This window comes from Ostrea edulis, chromosome 2 (genome assembly GCF_947568905.1).
Source record: "Ostrea edulis chromosome 2, xbOstEdul1.1, whole genome shotgun sequence".
Lineage (NCBI taxonomy): Eukaryota > Metazoa > Mollusca > Bivalvia > Ostreida > Ostreidae > Ostrea > Ostrea edulis.
In genome coordinates, this window is record NC_079165.1 from 38,422,867 (window position 1) to 38,442,731 (window position 19,865).

The 19,865-nt window shown below is 35.2% G+C and overlaps 1 protein-coding gene across 1 annotated transcript; it reads right to left on the minus strand.

The window, feature by feature from the left end:
* Nucleotides 1-4: 4 nt before the first annotated feature.
* Nucleotides 5-7,490, minus strand: LOC130051441 (uncharacterized). Its single transcript, XM_056153372.1, has 4 exons — nucleotides 7,239-7,490; nucleotides 1,935-2,242; nucleotides 117-201; nucleotides 5-18 (listed from the first exon to the last, which is right to left on the minus strand). The coding sequence occupies exons 1-4, from the start codon at nucleotides 7,339-7,341 to the stop codon at nucleotides 5-7; spliced, it is 510 nt and encodes a 169-aa protein (XP_056009347.1). The 5' UTR covers nucleotides 7,342-7,490.
* Nucleotides 7,491-19,865: the final 12,375 nt, after the last annotated feature.

Consider the following 19,865-nt stretch of genomic DNA (forward strand, 5'->3'; position numbering starts at 1 on the left):
ATCTTTAAAAAATGGTACCTAAAGATTTACATGTAAATACAGACTGTGTGACTCTGTCTCTATTACGATTCTCAGAAAAGTATATATCTTGATAACAATGTTTAAGAATGACTTACCACTGCACATTTTATCGATAACCAATATTGAATCGATGGCCGCAGTACTGAATACTGTTCTATTGAACATTACGCGGAAAATGATCTGTAAAAGGCAAAATGAAAAAGATTTTTGAAGAGGTGGTAGAGAAATCATAGAGTGATATTGTTACATATGCAAGATTGCAACTTTTATCTGACAATAATCATACAGTTACATATTTTCTGGGCTCGGTGTGGAAAATAAAAACCAGCATTTTAACAATGGTACTTCTTTTATTCAGCGGTTAAATACGGTCATAATAAAATAACTTAAGAGTTGTTTTATCTGAATGATACTAAAACATATCAACTTGTAAATTCATGTATTTTATATGTCACACTAAACTGGACTGTTTAGCAGGGAAACATCACAATTTATCAGACCTGACTCCGGTTATCCCCCGAGGATGCTTACGCCCGAGTGTGTTTACCCTACTCCGACAAGATAATCTGTAATGTCTTCCTGTTGAGTCCATAATAGTTTAATCATCATGAAAAAAGTAAATGAAATATCAATCAGTTATTGATTTGTACCCTATTTAATATATTGGGATAGTGAATGGAGCGATTTAGCAAATATCGTACTTCCCTGAGGTTTATAAAACAAGGTGCGAACCTCATCAAAGGTGATTTTAAAACTATAAAATCAATATATGCACCCAGGGGTGCATGAGCCGAGTTGCTTGGGATACATTGTAAAGTCAGGAATGATGTGGCATAGTTATAAATGTGAATATTCGGATCTAAACTTTTAGAGATATCATGCAGATCCAGTTATTTCTAAAATTTTCAATCTTTTTTTAGGACTGTGACCTTGACCTTTTTCTCCAACATAAAAAGGGGGTCTTCATTTGATTCAGTTTTAAACTTTTAGAGTTACTGTCCATAAAAATATTTGTCTGAAGTTTTCAATCTATTTCCGGTCACTGTGACCTTGACCTTTGACCTATTTTCTCCAAAATCAATATAGGTCTTCCTTACCTGATACATAACAATATCTTGACGCATCACTTGATTCGGATTTAAACTTTTTGAGTTATTATCCGGAAACCATATTTTTCTGAAATTTTCATTCTATTTTCGTTCACTGTGACCTTGACCTTTGATCTATTTTCTCCAAAATCATTAGGGTTTTTCCTTACCTGATACATAACAATATCGTTAAGTATCATTTGATTCGGATTTAAACTTTCTGAGTTATCATCCGGAAACCAAATTTTTCTGAAATTTTCAATCTATTTTTGGTCACTGTGACCTTGACTTTTAACCATTTTTCTCCAAAATTAATAGGGGTCTTCCTTACCTGGTACCCAACAATATATCTAAGTTTCATTTGATTAGATTGTAAACTTTTCGAGTTATCCGGAAACCAATTGTTGACGCCCGCCCGCTTCACTAAACCAATAGCCGAGTTCAACTTCGTAGCAACTCGGCTAATAATATTGGTTGTCGAATAATTTTTTCCTTTACCTACCCGCAAAAAGAATCATGATTTTTTTTCGGCATGCAGTATTTCTCGGCGAATCAGAATCGAGAATTCTACATGATTTATGTAGTATAATGATTACAGAATTTAAATGATAACGGTATTTAACTTGATTTCTGTCTCGTGTAAGCTTGTAATGATGTAAGGTACAAGCCATCTAGAAGTCAGATATACACAACATGTAAGCTCCATGTATACACCAGCTAAATCAGGTAATTACAATATTTACAGATCACCGCGGAAGTTCAGTGCCTTGGAAAACTTCGTTATTGACGGAGCTGTATACTCCTATCAAGTTTTACTATACTAACTTTGAATTTTCCCAGAAGAGGTAACTTTACGGACGAGATTGTCACTTGTTCTCTTTTCCCTTCCGTTGTGTGGGCTTTAATTGGAACATCGTCGTAAACATCGTTGAAGTTTTCCAGATAAGACACTACCAGTGATGTTGACCCTGTAAGGATATACCTATAACGCAGGCAACTAAGCTGGTAGCTAAAGAATAATTCATTCGATATCATGTAGGAGGTGCTCCAGTGCTCTCGGTAATGTGGGTACCGCTGATCAAACCAATACAAATTATGAGTGAATACTACAGTCGTATCCGTTTCCATAAATCCTGAAAATGGAGAATAAATTACGATCATACTTCATATAGTTGATATTTGCTGTTTTAATCATGTAATTTCAATCTGTTGTAATAGCATTAAAGGGGGTGTTATTCAAATATTTACATATTTATGCCAAGGTTAGCCTTACCCTAGAGTCAGAGCCTCAACCTCGGGGATTATGAAATTTACAATTCTGGTAGAGGCCTACTCTAAATTGGACCAGGGTAATGAATTTATTTCCTATGTAATCAGATGATGACCTTCTCAACAGATGCCAGCAAGAGGATATAACCATAATCATTACAAAACGACCCGGAGATGAATTTGGCATGTCCTCAGAAGGGAGCCGGACAGCATCACCAAGACAGCCCTTCTGGATGGAAACCAGAGAGAAAACGAAAGAGAGGAAGTCACCTAGCGGAGGACAGTGGATATTGAAGTGAAGCAACTAAAATAAAGTTGGAATACCCTCCAGAAAACGGCGAAAGACTGACAGGAATGGAGAATCCCCGTTGCTGACCCACACGCCAATGACGTAACGGGCAGTAAGTAAGTAATCAGATGATATTACATGTATTCATTCGGGACCTTTCAATTGGAATCTTGTAAGTACATGTAATAAATGGTAATGAGAAGCAAAAATCTAATGCAATTGTTTTATTTTGAAACTTGACTTCCACAACTTCTATAAAAACAAAACTTACATTAGGATTTGTGTGCTTCTTGTGACCATTTATTACATGCAGATAGGTAAATAATAACTGTATGCGTCGATCGCAATGAATGTAAGGCTGCATATACTTAGCGCTGTATGCACCGATCACTATAATATGGTAGAATAAATTTATCGGAAACAGTAATAGAAATACTATTTCGATATGACAAACCTACAGATATCTACTCCCGGAGACAGAATTCTACACAATTTATGCCAAGTGGAACATTTCACCAAGTCGGGTGTTCAATCCGCCAAAAGTCAAGACGGCAATTTTGCACCTTGATATATACGCACATATTTAATACGCAATTTCCGAGTTGCCCAATAGTTATTTCCCTTTGTTGAACTCTTACGCAGTGAGACGCAAAATTTATTTTCGTGCGCACGCGGTGGGTACAAATGTTTATCGTTGTCTTCATATATTGCTGAAAGGATGATTATCAGACATCATGCAACCACCCAAATTACTGGGACACACAATTTTTGTAAGTTTATGAGTATTTATTAGTGAAATAGCTCAAACAAAAATCGATAATCACCATCTTTCTTTGATTAAATATCACTCGTGCAGAAGAGGAAATAAAAAGTAGATTTCATATCTAATTTAATGGCCTAATTCAAACAAATATTATTCTTGATATGGTCAGTTTAATATATATTAACGGCTGGTATTAACATAATTTACGCTTTCATAACTTTTATCCTTATTTACATAGCTAGTCTATAATACATGTATAGATCTTGTACCCACCCAAGCCTTCAACAGAACACTAAACGTACCTCCATCACAGAAGAGCTGATATCTCGGAAGTTGCGTATTAAACACCGCAAAATTTCTTAAACGCAAAATGTGCATACAAGACTTCATAAAATTGATGCACCTTTAGGCACCCATTTAATAACTAATTAATTGACATATCACGAAAGGATTGGCTAAAAGGTGCAAATTCAAATTGTGTGAAAATAAAGTGAAATTCACAAACACATCTTAAAAAAAAAAAAAACAAAAAAAAAAAAACAAAAAAAAAACAAACATTACTTGAACATTGCTTGAGATTTTTATTATACTATAATTGACTTTACATGTCAAAAGACAGGTAAAATTCACCATATTAATATTAGTGCAACTGTACATCAAAAAAGAAATGTACTGATTTTAAACTTGTTAGATAGAATTGCTTTAATGCAACTTTGGCCGTATTTAAAATATGTAAATCATTACCCAATCAAATCCGTTAAATGAACACAATCTGTGCGGGGAAAAACACCATAGATTTGCTCGCATAGAAAGAGGAAGCTGGTGATCACCTGTGAATGAAATGTCTAAGAAGAGCGGTGAACAAGACAAGACGAGACAAGATCAGAAATGAAGTTATAAGAGACAAGGTAGGAGCAATACCAGTCCTACGATACATCGAGCACAAGAGGATCAAGTGGTTCGGACACCTCATAGGGATGCCTCCCAACCAACCAGCTCTTCAGGCATATAACACCAGATACTCTGACTGGAGAGCCAGAGGAAGACTAAGGCGACGCTGGAGCGACTCAGATATCAAATAATTGCTGATATTCAATTAATAACCAATAAATGATATTCATAGACCACAAGTAATTTCTACTGCATTGCATTAATATCCTTGTCGTGAAACACATTGATCATGGAAGCAGGTATCTTGATTGTGTTTGCTTTTCAAAAATATGAATAGTGTACTTGTCAGTTAAGGGATCCTATTGATCTTACAAATGTCAATGATTGTATGATGCTAATTGAAATATGATCATTGTAAAATTCGAATTCGAAACACAAAAATTGAATTAAATCAACACCAGAATCTATTTTTCCAAGTATATTTAATATGCATTGATATCAAATGTATTTGTCAATCGACAAAATGATTTGTACGATAGAAATCCTTAAGGGTTCCGTTGTATATGTTATTAAAAAGCTTCATTTCTTTGCTGTACTGAAACACTGTGTAATACTAAAAACATGTTGACCTCACATGGGTTAAAAGTGGACATTATATCATCATTCCTCATTAAATGCCATTATTGTGTCAAGCCCGGTGTAATTATTTAATAAATGGTTCCCAAATTGTCCCCAGCTGGTCAATGACTGGGTCGCTCGTAACATTTGCAGCAAGTCTCGTAGTCGTAATTGTAACGGACGTGGTTGTGCATATCATTTTTCAAGAAGGTTGTGTTTTGTATAATATTGTACATGAAAGATCTGCACGTTCACAAACTCAAAAAAGCAAACTTTGCTGTCGTCCACGAGTTTCGTTTATGTACATTGGATTCTTGAATTTATACGTCTCAACAATTTATTTATTCCGATGTTTGTGGTAGTTTCATGTATACAGTCGATATGTCGTTAATCATTTGGAGATTGTGTTTGAGTATTGCAATGTCTCCCATGAAGATGGTTCATTAAACATACTCCCTCAGAACTTAAAGGACACAACGCATGTTTCTAAACTTTTCATTTTTTCAGCAAAATTAACTCTTTTTATGCCTAAAACTACTTTAAATGTGTTTTAAATGAAATATTTTGCGTAGTTTTCGAGTTTGAAAGCGATGAAATTCAAATCTTGCGATATACATATTTTCTTTCGCTAGTTTACGCACCATTACAGTGTATGTGTGATGTCATATACGCCCTCGGGTTTGAAAACATCTATTAGCCATTTCCTAAACAGATTAGATTTAATCGACAAAAAACCAATTATCACGTTAACGGCTTGTAAATAATAATGCATTAAAATGTTTTGTACCGTGCTCGGGTGTACTAGTTGTCGGTAGGAAGGATTTAGACTGAGTATTTTTTAATTTTTCGAAGGAAGGTACGAGAAAAAAGACGTGGATAATTTTTTGTTGGAACAAGAACACACACAGTCACCTTTCCAAAAACTGCTTGGACAGAGACCCTGATAAACTGCGAGAAAATGGATATATCGAAACTATAAGCACCGGTAGGCCTATAGCATACATTCTGTTTAGCTCTTCAAATTTAATACACACTCGGATCAACTGACCTTCACCTTGTAACAACATATATCGACGATACAATGTAACTTCTACCAACTGGTAGATTTACCAACAAAAAAAACAACAACAAACAAACCATAATTAAAGATACAAAATAATTGAACTTTTAGTTATACAAATAATAGAATATTGTATTTCCTAACTTTAAATTGAATTATAAAATTATTTCCTTATTGAACTCGTAGCATTTTGAGTGTGTCAGTAGGCTATAACGCCGTGCTCCCACTTCGTACTTCCTAAAGACGTGCAGATCACAATTCAAAAATAGTAATAAGATAGCTTTATCAAAATAAAATAATGTGATTACCACTTTAAATTTGAATATTTTTATTGATCTGTGTGTGTTGTCTTTTTCTTTCTTTCTGAAATGCACTCGTGACAATAGCTTGGCATAGGGCCTAGTTGTCAAAAATATAACGTATCATAATTTGTCTAATCCAAAATTAAATAATGATGGCACTGTTTATTTTAGAAAAACAACGCCAATTACAGATGTATAAAGGAATAACATCACCAAACAGTTTGTAGACAGCGACCCATATAAACATTATTTACTCACAATATTGCCGAGTTCATACACGCTTTACACGCTATATTTGGGTATTTACATCGTTAAATGTGTGTACTGGTGGTGAACACATATACAACTCGGACAATTTGTCAACATCAATTTAAATGTTGCCCATGGTAAATAAATTAGGCCCCTAAAAGTTGAGTTTTTAATAATATCTCGCAGTACTTTCACAATCCGAAGGGCGCATGTGACGTCACTGTACCACGTGACTACCTACCTAATTAACTAGACTTTTTGAAATCTGGGCTTAGATTTAAGTCTGTATTGTGGTTAATTATCGCAAAATTTCGGCGAACGAACTATTAGAATTAATTACTATAAGCATAAAGAAGACGAAATGCATGTAATGTTGTATACTTTGAAAACATGAGATGTGTCCTTTAATCCGCTACCTTAAACTTTTTCATCTGAATTTGTGGTACTTCACTTACAAAGGTGACTTCTCAATATGAGTGAACAATTCTCAAACAAACAATAAAACTATTTCGCTATATATAAATTTTTGATTACATGATATGTTGAATCTAGGTAGCTCACATTAATTTTCTTTTGTTTCTCTTTCCCCATATGTGCTACGTGTATCTACGAAATTTAGTGGATTTTTCTAAAACATCTCTGTATCAAAGGTTTCTGAGAAGACGCACAACAGATATTACATATATACCTTTCCATAATACATGTTTCAGTTGATCGGCATTTAACACTCGATCGAAACCACGAGCATATTCGACAGACTGGTTAACTATGCTGATAAGGTTTCCAATCATCCAACCGTCCTCATAGAGAAACGATTCTTGATCGTCTCTTTGGCATTGGGTAATATCGCCATGAAAACCACAGATCTGTTTGCCCAATTTAAAGGACGGAGATAAAGATCGACCATCAAATAAAATCCAGTCACATGGGTCCTCGCCAAAATTGCAGTTAACTACAAAGTAGAAATGCACAATTAAAAACTAAGAGACATTATCACAAAATTGTTGCATCAAACATGTGTAATAGCCTAGAAAGTGTAATTTTGGCTTATAATTTAATGGCGTGTGTTGATATATAATATTCTCTCAACAATTTCAATGCAGTTGATACACAGTATCATAGATTGATTGACTGAATATTGTTTAACGTCCCTCTAGAAAATATTTCACTAATATGGAGATGTCACCACTGCCGGTGAGGGCTGCAAAATTTATGCTTATGATCGGCGCTTATGGCCATTGAGCAGGGAGGGATCTTTATCGTGTCACACCTGCTGTGACACGGGGCCTCGGTTTTTGCGGTATCATCCGAAAGACCGCCCCATTTATAAGCCTCTTACGACAAGCTAGGGGGTATTGAGTACCTATTCTAACCCGGATCCCCACAGGGAACACCGCATCATAGAGCTACAAAGTTTTGCAAATCAACTTCAACAATCGTTCATCCAAAGTATTCTTAATTTTCGCTTGTTTTAAATGATAATAATAATTACATTGAGAACTGTCAGATTCATGGTTGTGATCACTTGAAAAATGTAAATACTCACTCCGATGGAAATAAATGGGAACAAAAAGGTAACTTGATTTACATTATTTACTTGACGGTGATAAGATATTTTTTCGTATGAAAACTTTACCTCCAATGGTGACCCTAAACCGACTACAGGGTTTCTGGTTTCTAGGAAAACAAAGTTACCATATATTTTCAAATACCTTTTTATAATAATGAAATTCAACGCAGATGATGATATGAAATGTATTTCAATTCAGCTCAGAGTATAAGGGAATTATTGAAATTTTACATCTATGAATTATTTAATGTTTCAAAACGAAAATGTGTTGAGAGAGCAAAGTAGATGCTCTCCTTATAGGAGTAATGAGATTGATTTACTTTCGGAAGGTTGGTGGTCTCTTCGCAATTACATGGTATCTGGGTTCTCTCTTCCACCAATAAAAACTGGGCGCTGTTACACCCCAAATCGTCGCCGGGCCCCAAAACCGTCGCCCCAGCGACGATTTGGGACAATACTGCACTAGCATTAGGGGCGACGATTTGGGGTGTACTATAATACACCCCAAATCGTCGTCCGTCCTAAATCGTCGCCCGCTAATATTTTATTGACTTTTTAGGATAGATTACACAAAAGTTATTTTGTTGTACCCCCTCTTATATGGAAAATTGTTGAGTGTGGCAGAAAACAGCAAACACAACAATCGTTATCTTCACCTTCGTATAAATACATGTATCAACAAAGCTATCAGACAGTCGTGAAAAAGGGATGATAATGGCGGAAATAAAGACCTTGTGGACCATGATTGTTTCTCCTCGGAATTCGCTTTCTTTCCGTCGAATTTTCATACAATCAAACACATTGAAGTGGTAACATTTTTCTATCGTATGAAACGCTTGGAGCGCTGGTAATGACGCAACCATTTTTCCAATTGATATGTAATGGTTATCTTCTAGCATTCGAGTAATATTCACATTATCGAATAGATGGGCGGTCTTCTGTAACGAGTGCGAAGGACCGCCCATCTCTTTGATAATGTGAATTTTACGAGGATGCTAGAAGATAGAAGATAACCGACTTGTCACATATTTCAAAAGCTTCTCATTTTACATTTATTGAACCATACATTCAATACAATGGTAGATTGCCATAGATGCATGTGTATATAAAATTTAATACGCTTTACCCGTAAAACAGCAAAACTAACTTAATGAAAATTGATTATCCCTGTCAGTATCAATCACATATTGGTGGCTTCATAAATAATTTTTCAGGAATTTAATTCTATACATGTATTTTGTACAAATGTTTTAAGAAACCATGTATAATACAAATATATTAAAGTAGGAAAAGGATTAAAGACTTGCATAAGCAAACTCTTTATAAAATGAGAGAGAGAGAGAGAGAGAGAGAGAGAGAGAGAGAGAGAGAGAGAGAGAGAGAAAATTATATTACTACATGCAGTTTAAACTTATAAGTAAATTCAAAGTTAAATTTCTATCTGCCACATATTTCCCAGTCTCAATACATGGTTTGCACCGCTCTGAATGTCCATAGGCACGATGAAGATTTGAAAGTTTAAAACCACTCTCGTCCATGAACTTAATATTGTCGTGTTCTTTTCGTCTGACAAAAATGTTCTCATGTTAATTTGCTTGCTAGGGAGTTTTTGAACATGCAAAGAACTGTTTCATATTTAACATCCCTTACTTACTGTTTAGACCAAAATGGATAGGGGGTGGAGAAACGATACGCTTACCTACACATTAAATGGGACTTGAGACCCCCACCCCTGCATTACTGGAATTACGCCAGTGAGATACATGACTTGAATGTTCATAAAATTTCACGTGGTCTTGGGTGATACAAGGGGTGTGTCCGAATGTTGTTTACCTATAGTTTTGTGCAAATGGGCGTGTCATTGCGTAACATCAAAACGTACAATACAAAGCTCGTAACATTCCGTACAAACGAAAAATTTTACCACTTCAATGCATTTAATTGTATCTTATTGATTTGTTGATCAATCAGTTTATTCTTTGAATAAACAGAAGACAGCATAGAGATAACATTGCATTACGTTGCTTCAAGTTAAAACCGAAAGCTTCTGATTTTAGGAATTTTGAAATAACGACAAATTTTTATGTGCAGGCTGTTATGGCAGTCAGTAGGATACCCAGTACATTAAAAGAATTATTTCACTAATGTCATGTAGCTGTTTCCTCCTTAAATACATCCATTTGAAAATTTATAATGTACCATGCAAGGTCATTAATTTTGGCTATTTAGACAATACCGGATGTCTTGTCGGACGTTTGTGGTCACAGCCATGCACTGGAAAAATCTCGGCTGATACACCGTTCATTTACCCTCAATGCATACGACGATTCCTTTTCACGAATTTTCATTTAACACTGATAGAGATCGGTGCAGTATGCAGCAATAGGTAGCGTGCAAACACATGGATCAGTATTCCCTTTTTTTTTTTTTACTTTCACGTTCCTTTACCAACAAACTAGCAATAATGGGAATTGTCATCGCAAGATAGGGGATGCTATGGCAATGATAGAGATTGATATTTTTCCATGTGACGATTTTCCCTTTAAAGGACATATTATTTCATTTTTGTTTATCAATTTTAGATTATTTTCTATGACAATATTACAAAAAAGAAACGAATTGTATAGATTGTTATTTACACTTTGAATAAAAAACAACAACCCAACAACAACAAAGAAACTGTCAAAGGCGAAAATAACGATTAGTGATAAATCTTATAACTCCTATAAGCATTACAAATTAAAGAGTTGGGCAAACATGGACTCCTGGATATACCAGAGGTGGGATCAGGTGCCTAAGAGGAGTAAGCATCCCCTGTCGACCGTTCACACCCGCCATGAACCCTATATCTTGATCAGGTAAACGGAGTTATCCATAGTCAAAATCAGTGTGCCAAGAACGGTCTATTAAACAGATACCAGATGCGGAGAGATAAAACGCAAGAATCAGTAGAAATTAAAAATTTCATTGAAAAAATGTTTGAAACCATAGTTAAAAACAATACTTTGGTATTTTAGTAATATTCCAGAAGTTATAGGACCTATTTGAACTTTATTATATCAGTATATTCTATTTAAAAGATTTTTACGAGATTTTCATTTTCGGGTAATTATGAAAACAGTACAATTAATTATTTATTGATATGTTATACATATCAATAACTCCAGAGGGTTTTCTACTCGCTTATAAATAGAAATCCTTAATCACGGGATTATTACAGTACTTTGAAAAAAAAGTTCTCTTGTGATTATTTTTACAGATTTAGAAAGAATTGTCCTGTATACTTCTATCAAGAACTCAACAGTCTTACTTTGGCCTGGATACAGAATTGTAGCTTTTTGTATTCTTTCTGCACCAAAGAGACATATATCTACCTCATATGATAACCACCTTCATTGTATTTACAGTGCAACTCTTCTGCGCATGATTGAGATCTTATACCGGTGTATTGTGTTCACATTTTCCCTGGCTCCGAATGTGGTTGTTCTTTGAACAGACTTATAAAGAAAGAGATCACACGTAAGCGTTGATCAAGAAAGATGTCTTTTGGGCTAAGGTGGTAAACTTTTTGTGTATACTTACGACCAGCGTGAATCACAACGATCACTGTGTGGCTGTACACGAGGCTCGAAATCAAATCAAACAACTTCATTTTACAATCTGTAAAGTATATAAAATCCAAGTATAGCCTAACAATTAAACCACTTACATGTGTTTTATTACAAACCACTTACACACGCTATTACAAACCACTTACACGCGTTTTATTACAAACCACTTACACACGCTATTACAAACCACTTACACACACTTTATTACAAACCACTTACATGCGCTATTACAAACCAATTGCACACAATTTATTACAAACCACTTACGGATAATTTATTACAAGCCACTTACACACGCTATTACAAACCACTTACACACGCTTTATTACAAACCACTTACAGATAATTTATTACAAACCACTTACACACGCTTTATTACAAACCACTTACAGATAATGTATTACACACCACTTACACACACTATTACAAACCACTTACATACGCTTTATTACGAACCAGTATGCGAAAGCAATATTAAACCTAATCTATTAACATTCTGTTAAACTTAACTAGAACTGTCCTAATGGGACTAATACCCCCGCGGGTCATATAAAATGATGGGAAATATTTAATGCAAGCACATTGGATATTTTCACATTATCTACAGGGCAATCAACGTGAATGCAGAAATGTATATTCTACAGTACAGCAGTACATGGAATATTAAAAATATGCTTAATATAAACAATGAATACTATTTGGCACATTTTAGGCTGTATGATTGCAAATCCCTGGTCAACTCTTCTAGTCTTTAGTTTATATTCACTTTGTTAAAGATCATTATGTTATGCCAACTTTAGTTTGTCATTAGAAATAAATTCTGGACAAATTGTGTCTATTACTACAAGTACAACCAAACCAGAAAATGTCCGTAACTTCCATAACTGTTAAAATATTTCAATGAAAATAGAAGATGCACAACTACATTATATATATAAGATGAGAATAAAGTTTGAATCAAATCTGTTCAACGGTATTAGAATTAAACTCTGGACAAAGTGCGCAACCCCCAAAATGAAAAGACAATGTGCGTAACTTCTATAACTGTTAAAATATTTCAATGAAAATAGGAGATGCACAACTACATAATATATAGAAGATGTGCATAAAGTTTGAATGAAATATGTCCAGCGGTATTAGAAATAAACTTCGAACAAATTGCGTCTACGGACAAACGGACGGACAGAGTGATTCCAGTATACCCCCCCCCCCCCAACTTCGTTTGCGGGGGGTATAAATATCTGATATTTTTGGTTTACTTAGATCGTCACCGGGAACATGTAGGATGAAAGCAAATACACAGTAGATTTGATGATGGACAAGAAATGTTGTTATTTTAGAGGGAATCTGACGATTGGTTCAAGATAGGTTTCTTGAGGTGTAGTCAATCAAATGAGGTTATTTTTAAAGATAGTTTTCTGTGTCTAGAAGCTCTTGTTTTCTCATTATTGGAATATTTCTTGGCAATCTCTTCTTACCAATCAGCCTCAGCACTGCTCTGTAATTGTCAGCATGCAATGATATTTCAACATAATCTTCTCGTGTGTTTTGCAAACTAAAATTTCTTTGAAGGATTTTGGATCCGGACCTGAAATACTTGCCCGATAAGTAAAACACAAACTTGGAAATATTGTACGTTTTTCATTCAAATAAATTCCCGTGGAAATTCGGATTAGAATAAGTCCTCAGTACACATTGCTTGTCGTAAATGACCTACAATGTATTCTAACCCGAATCTAAACGGGATGAGTCAAATAATTCTTCGCCACCCCTTTTAAAGTACTTTGGCGTCGCAAGCTGATTGATTGACTGTTTACGTCCCGTCTAAAAATTTTCACTCATATGGAGCCGTCACCAGCTGTACATTTTAGGTGCAGTACCACGAATTTAGACCTATCCTTAGCGCTCAGGGCCGTAGCAGTGAGAGTTCTTTAGCATGCCAACACCTGTCGCGACACGTTGCTAACTCCAACATAATCATTTTCCTAGCCTAATTTCGATTTTTGATATCTACATGTAAGAATTCAAACCCCGCAATAACATTTTCCAATTGTACATTTGTATTTCTATTGGGTATAGCAAACGTTGAAAACGACACGATATGAAAAAGAATGACTTACTTGTTGTGGCAGTGCTCAAGGTTCCTTACTTCCTCTGTTCCTCTTCATATTGTTTTGTGATCTTTCAGCACGTCTTCTCTCATTCTGAAATAAGAGCAATTTAGGCTGTTTTTCGTTTTATATTATACGCTTTGTTAATATATAGATTAGATAATTATTTTGTTTTTCATTTTTACTAATTAGAAAAAGCTTGGATCGAATTTATACCTTATGGCTACTCATTAAGCTTTTAATTGATTTTCCCCGATTTTTTTCTTCAAAATATCAATCGCTAGATTTACACCTTTACTAAGATAATGTACAGGAACTGAAGTACAACATTGTATTTGAGATGGGATTCATTATATATTTGTTACAAATTAGTTCGTTTGTTAAGCAAGATATTTCAATAAGTTTTTGAAATATTACTGGAAAATGAAGTTTTGCTGATTAAGCGCACAACTTAATTTGAAGCAATATACACGGGTCATGAAATTCATTTGCAAATTTAATTGAGAAAATATAATCTCTCTCTCTCTCTCTCTCTCTCTCTCTATCTCTCTCTCTCTCTCTCTCTATATATATATATATATATATAACTTAGACCTCAGTATTAAGTGAAAACATGATTTAAAGAACGAATTTATATGGCTCTGTTTTTGATGACTTGGTCTAAAGATTGCGGCTTCAAATTGACCTTGAAAGGAAAATTGATTGATTGTATATTGTTTAACGTCTCGCTCGAAATTTACATATGGAGACGTCAGCATTGCCGGTAAAGGGCTGCAAAAAAGGCCTATCCTCGGCGCTTACGACCTTTGAGCAGGGAGTGGTCTTTATCGTGTAAAACTTATACGGTACAAATTTTGATGCACCAGATGCGCATTTCGACAAATAATGTCTCTTCAGTGATGCTCAACCGAAATGTTTGAAATCCGAAATAACGATGAAGTTTTAGAGCTATTATAGGGAAAAACAGTGTGCCAAAAAAGTGGAGTCAAATACGTCGAAGGATAAGAGCTATGCGTGAGGGAGATAATCCTTAATTTTGAAATGAATTTCTAAATTTCAAAACAGCAATTAAATATATACATCCGAATTTTCAAGCTAGTAACGAAGTACCTAGCCACTGGGCTGTAGCCACACCTGCTGTGACACGGAACCTCGGTTTCTGCGGTCTCATCCGAAGGACCGCCTCATTTAGTCGCCTAACGGGAATGAAAGAAAACAAGAGGCCCACAGACCTTATCGGTCACCCGAGTACTAGTGAAAAAGTATCACTACTCCTAGGGGCTATGAAATCTTGAAGAAAGAAAGATTCCTGTTCTGAATATCCGAGATAAATTCTAATGTTCAACAAGAGTATAAAGCAAGGTGTGTTCTTAAAAACTTCACTGCCCTCAAAAGTGCATACACTGATAAAAGACTTTACATAATATAATGAGGGGGGGGGGGGTCCTAAAGACCCATATCAAATTTTTATTGATACCAGAAATATTGTTTGTATACACCTACATAATTTCATTTTACATAATTAAAGATTCTACATCAATAAGAAATTCAAAATACAGATATGATTTGTCCCTGTCCCAAATCTACCCAAAATATGGCGTGTCTCACACAATATCAGACATACATTTTCTGACAACAAATAAATTTGCTCCTAATACTTCGCATCTTATTTCCTTTTTACCATTTGTCAAAGGTTAGAACGTTTGCCCCGCATGCGGAAGGCTGGGGTTCGAATCCCGGCCGCGACAGACCTAAGTCGTTCAAATAGGTAGTGACAGTTCCATCACCAAACGCTCGGCATCAGGTGTGAATGTCACGGGTCCTCGGAGATGACCTTAAAAACAGATGTCCCGTGTAACAGTAGATGTGGCACGGTAAAGAAACCCCACTGCTCAATGGCCGTAAGCGCCGAGCATAGGCCTAAATTTGAAGCCCTTCACCAGTCTTGGTGACGTCTCCATACGAGTGAAAAATTCTCGAGCAAGATACAATCAATCAATCAACCATTAGTCAAGTAATGTTTAAAATAATGAATAGGAAAAAATACCAAATAAGGTTAAATCCGAAACTACATCGAATTTTGTAACCCTACCTCTCCTATCCTTATATAGAATTTAGAATAGGTTCAGCCCGTAGATATTCCTATAGTTAAAGGGAAAGACAACCCAAAAGATTTTTACATGATAAATGATAGGATTACTCATATGATAAAGATTTGTCATACAATTCTGTTGATATACGGCCTAGATATACTTCAGTACTAATTTCAAAACGTCAAAAATTGAAATTCCTGCGATCTATAGAGGCTGCCATGATGTGTAACTCTTTTGTATTCAAGACCGCAAAAATCAATAATTTTGACGTCACACCGTCTGTTCCGGTTTTGATGAGATTCTAAGATCATCCACAGGTGCTTGGGTTCAGCCCCCCCCCCCCCCCCCCCCCCCCCCCCCTCGAATAAGCTACATGAGTTGATTTAATTATTTTTTCCTTAAAAATATTTCTAATACATGTCAACAACGTCTTGCATACCCATAAAGTAAAACAAGGTCCTTTTAAAAAACAAACCCTCACTGGTTATAATAACAGAACTTATAATAACCAATGGCCTAGGGTATTTTTTAAAAGGGCGTTTTTGAATTATTTTGGACTTTATGGGTATGCAAGACGTTGTTGACATGCATTAGAAATATTTTCAACAAACAATTAATTAAATCAACTCATGTAGCTTATTCGGAAGGAAGGGGGGGGGGTGAACCCAAGCAACTGCGAGATCATCAAATATGTGCATGTGGTAGATCTTACGAATAAATAGGTTGATGCCTTCCTGGCAAGCAGTTAATTATACTGTGAAAAAAGGTTATTTTTCGAAATTCCCGATTTAACCAAGTCATTTGAAAAGAAAAGACAACGTAAACTGTGGATCCATTATTTGCGTAATGTCAAGTTGAGGTTCGAGACATTTGTATGACGAACGTGTACCGTCTGCCTGGTCTGCGACTCGACTGAACGTCTTCTTTTCTCAATTTCTTCTTGCGAAAGAACAGGCTCAAATCTATACGGCTCCAAACTTAACTGTTCGTGACTTGTCATGTTTACAGTGCTGCTGATGAAATAAACCGGAATAGACGGTGTAACGTCATAAATTAAACTCCAATGGCCACTCTCTTAGCGGCGGGTAATTCAAAATACATGATAGATTAATATGGATTTAATTGTTAAGCAAGGATTTTTGTAGTTAATGACTGTCAATTACGATATCAGTAAGTGATGCTTTATTCATAAAAGCAACTATGTGGTTAGGGTTGCCTTTCCCTTTAAACGTTTGTACATCCCCATATTATGTCTTTGAGAATTCAACATCACAATAGTAGAAGTTTTCCATGGTCCATTGTGAATAATCTACAGCATTTTCACTTGTAGTTGACAATTTTGCAATCAAAATGATGTCATATTTCTTACATTGTTAAAACAATAAACAGACATTAACCTAATTGGTATGATAGCTTTATGTATATGAACATTTTCACAAAGGTGTGTTAATGGGATTGTATTAAGACACCTTTGTGAAAATGTTCATATACATAAAGATATCATACCAATTATCAAAATGCAAAATTCGTAGCCATCCATGATGTGTTTCAAGTAAATTTTGATTTGCAAGAGAAATCCATACATAGTGCTAATAGAAGATCAGGTACAACGGATAGAGACGACTCAGGTTGTACCTGCTACATGTATTGGCGAGTTTTACAAATTCATTCAACATAATTGATGAAAATTTTAAAACCACAAATACTATAATGACCTGCTGATGCATGACACATTTTATGTTCACTGAAAAGTGATAAAACTAGTGCAGTCACTGTGCAATTTGCATCTGAGAAGAAAACATACGGTCAATTTTATAATATGAAAAAAGAAAACAATTGCATTCTGATAACAATGTTTATTTTGAAAAACTATTTAAATATTTACAACTGATCTAGGGATAACTGAATTAGTTAAACTCATTAATTTTATAACATGTACATCGTATGTGCCAACATGCATGTACATCATTGCTTACATGTATAACATATAGATGTAGATGACAGAACAGAACAGTCCCAATCATTGATATCAACATGCAATCTTATTAACATGTAAATTAGAAACATCATTAAAATACCAATATGGCAATACCCCACAGAGAATACCTTTCCAAATTTAAACTTACTTCAACTTCTCCTTCATGTAAACAATCCCTCTTATCTTTAATATCCTCATCAGTTGGAAATGGCAGAGATCTTACAGGCTTACTCATTCTTTTCAGATTTGGGTATTGTTGTTGGTATATGTAATGGTGGAATATTTACAGTTGTAACTTTGATTGAAATGTTTTTCTCTCAGCTTTTTCTGGTGGTATTCGTAATTTCTTCCCAGTTTTTGGTTTTGATGGTGGGAATGGTGTGGCTAATTGGTATTTTGTCCAAACCAATATAAATCTGGATCAAGATATTTCATCTTGTAATTGTTCCACTTCCTTTTCTGCCTTTAATTTAAAGTTAATAATTCTTTCAACCGTTAAATAGCATTGTTTACAGATACCATTACTGATGTTAATACTTTCGTGTTGATATTCATAAAGTACGTGTTCTGTAGATGTGATTTTATCGACTGTGGATGTCAGCTTTGGTTATTAATTAAATTAAACTATTTTGAGTGGAAATTGATAAAGTTTTCCCACTTTTAACCATTAATATTGATAAGTCACATGAGGATGGAGCTACCTTAACGTTCCTCTCGATAATATTTCACTCACATGGAGACGTCACCATTGCCGGTTCAGCGCTGCAAAAATTAGGCCTATGCTCGGTACGTATGGCCTTTGAACAGGGAGGGATCTTTATCGTGCCACACCTGCTGTGACACGGGACCTCGGTTTCTGCGGTCTCATCCGAAGGACCGCCCCATTTAGTCGCCTCTTACGACAAGCAAGGGGCTACTGAGGATCTATAATTCTAACCCGGATCCCTGCGGGATTGAGAAATTGAAGTAATAAAACATCACCACATATGAATATTTATTATAGTAGTAAATGACGGTCAGATCCAAAATCTGCGCTCTGTGAAATGAAACCGCCTTTTATCATAATTATTAAGTATTAACAAAGAGGCAACATTAGGAGGTGGTTGAATAATTCCAATAGCTTAATCTAAAATGAGGAAAACAACACGATGCTCACATAGGATAACGCGACATTTCCGGCGAAATAAATACATTGCCCCAAACGTGCTCCGAACATATTTACTACAAAATACAGTGTACAGCCCTCAAGATAACCGTCCTGAAAGAACAGTAATTCTTACTTTAAGGCGCATTATTGGATCCACTCCTGTACTGTCTTGCATTGAGAAATCTACGAGGGCGGATCCTAGCATACCAACATAATCAATGCATACCCAATGTATAATAAACTCACTTAAAATTCTTTCATTCACATAAGAAAGGATGTAAACAATTTACCATCGCAGACTTTTTCCAACACGTTGTAGCAAATCTCGAACATTCGCGTAAAGATGCATGCTGTCAGAGCTGTTATAACATATTTCGCTGAATTAGAATGGTAAAAAATGTGCGTCATCGACTCGCCGCAATTTACAGCGTAAGCAAAATTTATCAGCGAAAACATTTACTTTGATAAATTTATTTTAACAATTCAATGTGTACACATGCATGGTCAGACTTGATAATATTTCATAAATAACTGCTCAAATATCCGAAATTGCTAAAATTACAGTCACCTATCGTAATGAAAGCTGGTTTTACTTCTCAGCATTAATTTAATACGTTTTTTAAAATGTAATAAACAAGATGTGTTTGTGAAACACAAATGCCCCCGATAATGGCCAATTCCAAAGATGGCCAAGGTCACAAGGGCAATATCTTGGTACCAGTAGAAAGATCTTGTCAAAAGAAATCCTATGACCAATGTAAAAAATAAAATAAAAGTAAGTTAAATGTCAAGGTCAAAAGGTTTC

What these genes read in the sequence shown, in the direction of transcription:
- LOC130051441 (XM_056153372.1), bottom strand. Translation starts at nt 7,341, where the DNA reads ATGATTGGAAACCTTATCAGCATAGTTAACCAGTCTGTCGAATATGCT. An exon ending in GAAACATGTATTATGGAAAG is followed by an intron (nt 2,243 to 7,238) that starts GTATATATGTAA and finishes CTCCATTTTCAG; the next exon opens with GATTTATGGAAACGGATACG. An exon ending in CTCTTCTGGGAAAATTCAAA is followed by an intron (nt 202 to 1,934) that starts GTTAGTATAGTA and finishes TGCCTTTTACAG; the next exon opens with ATCATTTTCCGCGTAATGTT.